General features: G+C 44.4%; 1 protein-coding gene across 7 annotated transcripts in view; it reads left to right on the forward strand.

The window, feature by feature from the left end:
* Positions 1–4,589, forward strand: part of caskin1 (CASK interacting protein 1) — a 107,871-nt gene extending 103,282 nt beyond the window's left edge. For 6 of the 7 annotated variants that reach the window (XM_008415294.2, XM_008415295.2, XM_008415300.2 and 3 more), the window contains 4 exons: positions 62–373; positions 607–1,171; positions 2,373–2,877; positions 3,596–4,589. In XM_008415294.2, coding sequence (XP_008413516.1) covers positions 62–373; positions 607–1,171; positions 2,373–2,877; positions 3,596–3,692 — 1,479 coding nt within the window. In that variant the 3' untranslated portion in view covers positions 3,693–4,589. The remainder of the gene's footprint in view (positions 1–61; positions 374–606; positions 1,172–2,372; positions 2,878–3,595) is intronic. The other variant, XM_008415296.2, reaches the window with a different exon arrangement.
* Positions 4,590–5,354: the final 765 nt, after the last annotated feature.

Here is a 5,354-nt window from a genome sequence, read left to right on the forward strand (position 1 = left end):
TCAGATTCTAGATCCTAAAGAACAAGTATGAAAACGTTTTAATCTGACTGCTGTCATTCAGGTGGGAAAAACCCGGGAGGCCATTGGTCTGGACGGTGAAGTGGTGAACCGGCGACGAACCATAAGTGGACCTGTAAGCGAGCTGGTGGAGGCGGCCAAGCGGGAACAACCGACTCCACTGGATTTCGCCCCGTCCTCCACCCAACCTCAACCTCAATCCCCCCCTCCCCTTGTGAACTCCTCCTCACCTCACCCTCCATCTTCCCCGGTCCCCTGCTCAGGAGGCAGTGGTAGCTCCTCAGAGAACCTTCCGTTCGCAGAGGAGGGAAGCCTCACCATCCGCCGCCAAGCTCGAGGAGAAGGAGAAGGACAGGTAACTATCTAACTATCTGTATATATACCTGTTTGTCTACTCGTCAGTCAGTCTTTTCTACTCTACATTATCTGCGTAATGTTCTAAAAGTCAGTGTGCTCTAATGTGCAAAGCTACAGTTGAAACTAAAGCGCTTGCTCAGCTTTTATTGTCGTTTCCATTTATCTTTGTTCACGCTTTGACTGTTTGTGCAACTATGACCTTTTATCATGAATGTATGAACTTTCCGTTAGTGTGTATTTTGTGTTTGTCTGCAGGGTGAAGGCGACGCCTCCCGGGAAGACGGGGGCTTCACCCTGGAGGACACCCCCGAAGCCACGGGAACCTTAAAGCGACGGCCTCGCATTTCCAAGTCCCACCCCAATGGTTCGGATTTCACCCTCCAGGAGTCGTCCACCGTAAAACGGCGACCCAAGAGCCGCGACAAGGAACCCGAAGGCTTCGCAGAAATGGCCGCTGCCAATGGGGAGGTGGTTGGCGCCGGGCAGCCCAACACCACGCAGCCGATGCCGTACCAGAACGGCACGGCCACCGTAAAACGCCGCCCGCCGTCTGAAGCTGGAGTGACCGAACAGCCGCAACCTCAGCAACAAGTGACCCCAACCCCCCGCAGGGACAGCACGGACCAGGGAGCTCCTGCAGTAAACGAAGCAGGCCCTATGAGGAAACCAAAGCCTCCAGTCTCCCCAAAACCCATTGTTGCACAGATAAAGAGACAAGGAGGCCCACAGACCCCACCACAGGCCGCCCTCAATAAGAGAGTCCCCCTGCCAGGGCCTGGAACCCCTGGAAGTCCAGGTACTCTGTGATGTACCATGCCGTGATTTTCAGAAGTTTACTTGCATGTCATTTTCATTGAGGCTTTTAATTGTGCATTACTATTAACTTTCTAACCTTTATAAGCTCCGTTTTGAAGCTGGATTATATACAAAAATATGTTTTCACATATTTGCTAAAACTGTCACTATGTTATGACCGGATAGCAAGAGAAAAATCAACTGTGAAAAATCAAGCTGCTCTGCCTTCTCCCAATACTAACTGGAGAAAGACATTGTTTGGTCAGAAACAACCAATCAGAACCAGGAGCAGGGTCTTGGCACTGCCAATCACCTTATGCTCACACCCTCTTCCTTGCTTTCTACTAGGCTGCAACTTCTCCCCTGCAACTATCCTCTTATGAAGAGGATAGTTGCAGGGTAGAGGCGGAGGAGCTTGATCAGGCTTCTTGGTGTCTTATGAATGCTTAGGATTGTTAGCATGGATTTGAAAATTACAGTTACCTGTAATGATAAGTTGGTAACGGTAAGTTGTTTCTTTGCCATTAGCATCGCTTACACTACCATGATTGACAGCAGTAAGACCTGTCTCCTGCTGCTGATTGGTTGTTTTTGACTGGCGGTGGTGCATTTCTTCAGATGGTAATAGTAGTTCAGGGTAGAGGCGGAGSAGCTTGATTCTTTTCACGATATCTATATCTAACGTTATACTGTCAGGACATGGTGACAGTTTTAACAAATACATAAAAAACTTTTTATTAAAATAAAAGTTACGCACCCGAGTTTTAAAGAAAGGACACTAAACCTTTTATGATAATTGGAAAACCAAAAAAATAAACAATTTTGGAACAATAACTTACAATTTAGCCTATAAATTTAGACAATCAGCGATAAATTTATGCTTCTGTACTAAAATATTTTATTTAAAAATTATTAAAATTGTTTATTTAATATTACATTCTGGGGAAAAAACTGTTGAATTGAATGATTAAAAGTCTAAATGGATTCAATATCCATAAGGTGGATCAGGGCTTATAAAGTACTGACAAGAGCTGTATTCTCTACGTATACAGCTTTAGCAAGCAGTGGCACTAAATGTTATTGTACAGCTTTTCTGCTTTGCAATGTTGATTTTCATGTATTGATTTTATACAAGAAAATTTTCACAGCACACATTCCTGCTTTATTCTCTTGAAAATGACTTTTTTCTCCTCTGTGTGTAGTGGAAGGAAAGAAGATCCCTCCACCGGTCTCACCGAAACCAGCACCCCCACCTACGGCACCAAAACCGGCCAAGCTGATCCACTCTATGACAAGTCCCGCCTCCCCAACCTCCGTTTCCACCCAGGTCAAGCAGCACTCTGTGGTGGCACGGCAGACCAGTTCACCTACTTCCTTCTTGCCGTGCAACACCTCCAACCCTCCTGTCGCCAAGCCGACAAGCCCTTCTTCTCAAAGCCCCCACACCCCGCAGACCCCCACCACCCCTCAGACACCTCAGACCCCTGCTACTCCCAGCCCTACCCCGCCGCCTGTAAAGCCCCCCCGCTCCTCCATTGGGGGCGTGTCAGTGGACAGTGGGATTACAGGAGGAGCTGTCACACCACAGGCCTCCACAACAACAGACTTTGGTGTAGACTCTTTGGTGCATCAGAAGCTGGAAGAGACGAGCGCATCCCTGGCTGCTGCTCTGCAGGCCGTGGAGGATAAGATTCTACGGCAGGACGAGTATGGAGCACACACACACTCATACATGGATTTGTAGTTTAGGAGACCATTTTGACTTCTGTGATGTTTATGGAGACATACCTTTCCCTTCATCTGGTGAACACAAATAGTATGTCAAAAAAAGAATTTTACCTATAAAATACAAATATCACTTCAAAAATACCACTTACTTTCAGAACATACATACATTTCATAAATGACATTTCACAGCCCTTTGAGGTCACACTGCTGATAAGTAACCTCATAATTTAGTTTTGTAATCCATGTTTTCATGCTTACACACACATCCACATGATAAGTGCGTGCATATGCACATTCTCATGTTAGATTTCTCCATTGTACTTCTATCCAACTGAGGGCTTTGTATTGACTTCCTTTCATTTTAGTAACTGCATATATCCCCAAATCAGGCAACAATAAAAACAATATTGAACTGTTAAGACATTCAGTAAAGATATTGCACTTTTGCGTTTTCAGACAGTCTGAGTTATTGGTTTTGAGTAATATATAATGGAATAATATTGCAATGTGTTACTGAATTTTCCAGGCTAGCTTTAACTACATTAGCTTGCTAGCTACAACGAACAAAACCTCTGAAAACCATCTGTTTCTTAGCAAGGCTGGATGCTTTATTGTAAAACCACGTCTTCATTGTTTATGGATATGAATTCTCTACTAGGTGCTGTAATCTTCTGCCTGTGTTTGTGTTGGCATCCAGCTCTGTGGCTGAGCAGAAGACAACGGTGAGCATCCTTGATGACATCGGCAGCATGTTCGACGACTTGGCCGACCAGCTGGACGCCATGTTGGAGTAAAACGGCAGAAACCCAGTCGGCGAATCTCCACGGCAACACTGCATCAGAACTGAATCAGACGGCACAAAGAGGCAACCCTCCTCTCTATCTCTCTCTCTCCTTCTCTCCATCCGCCTCTCTCCTCTTCGCTCCGAAACTGCTGTCCGTCCATCTGCCCAGAAGAAGCTCGACTCTTCTCTTCTCTTTCTCCTTTGCACGATGCAAAAAACAAAACAAAATAAAAACAATAAAGGTGATGGAACAGCAGCAGAAGCCTGGACAGAGATCACGGCACTGAAAAAAAGGATAAAAAGAGAGACTAAAAAGCTAAACTATCGGGAGAGAAAAAAAGAAAAAAAAACCCAAGAAGGATTAATAAAGAAATGTATCACAGTCAAGAAGACTGCAATCACAACGTGAGTCTTTAAAGAACTCCACATGAACAAACACTAATACAGATTTAAAAACCAACTGTGTAATGAATCATAGTACGGTATGTGTACATTCTAAAGCATGGAGAGTTTATATCTACTGAAAAAGTCCTGCATTAGCACAGTAATATATGATATATGCCGATAAATATCAATCTCTAGCTCTTTGATTTGATGTCCTGGTTCTGTGTGGAATGGTGACCTCTGGTGTTGTGATGATGTAAATGACTTGGTGGAAAAATTATTCTATGTGACCAAATTTGAGACTCTTGACCTCCCGATGGGTGTGCGTGTGTGCGCCGTTCGTGTGGGTGGATGTGTGTCACGGGAATTTTCAGGATCCCCGTTCGGTTCCCTGCGGTCGGATCTGAGTCGCATCGCCCCACATATGCACACACACATGTAGACAAGCCCACTCGCACACAGCAGAAGCACAACGACCCACGCAGCACATGTATGCATGCACACACACATGCATACGCGCAAACACACAAACTGGAACCTTCATAATATGAGCGAAAATGGTGTAAAAGCGGGACCACAGCAGGTCATTTCGGGGATATGGCAGGTAGCTGAGAACTTTAAAAAAAAAAACTTTTTTTTTTTAAAGGCAGAGGTAAATGAGTGACATTTCCCTTATTGTGTACAGTTGGATGGGTCTGAGTTGCCCCCAAAGCACCTTGTGAAGGTCAGCACAAGCACCACGGTCAGAGCTGCGCGTCAACAAAGAGGGCTTCAAAAACACTGCTGACCGATTAAAGTGCAGCAGCAAACTTCAGGTTCCACTGTCCATCCTGCTACCACAACTTCAACTTAATAATAATAATAATAGTAATACATCAAACTTACATAGCGCTTTTAGGACACTCGCAGATTTATAGATAAATCCAAAGCACCAAAACCTGCTCCTTCATTTCAGCAATTGGAATTATTGATACTTTAATCCCACTGAGTCAAAAATAAATTGAATGTTTTCTTTTTCTTTTTACTGATTAAGTGAATAAGTTTCACACTTTTTATACACCAACAGAAACATTCTGATTTAAATTTGAAGCGTGATACTAATTAAGGTGGTGAAATCATGACACCACCACTACCGTGCCTCAGGCAAGGAAAGCTTGTTACTGATAATGGTGCTTCGTATAAAGATCCACCAAAGAGAATTTCAGTCACCCGAAACAAATAAGCTTTTTCCAGCTGACCTGACTTCTCATTGGTGTTATTTGTAGTTAATAACCCCCCCTCCCCCTCC

This window comes from Poecilia reticulata, linkage group LG8, assembly GCF_000633615.1.
Source record: "Poecilia reticulata strain Guanapo linkage group LG8, Guppy_female_1.0+MT, whole genome shotgun sequence".
NCBI classification, from domain to species: domain Eukaryota; kingdom Metazoa; phylum Chordata; class Actinopteri; order Cyprinodontiformes; family Poeciliidae; genus Poecilia; species Poecilia reticulata.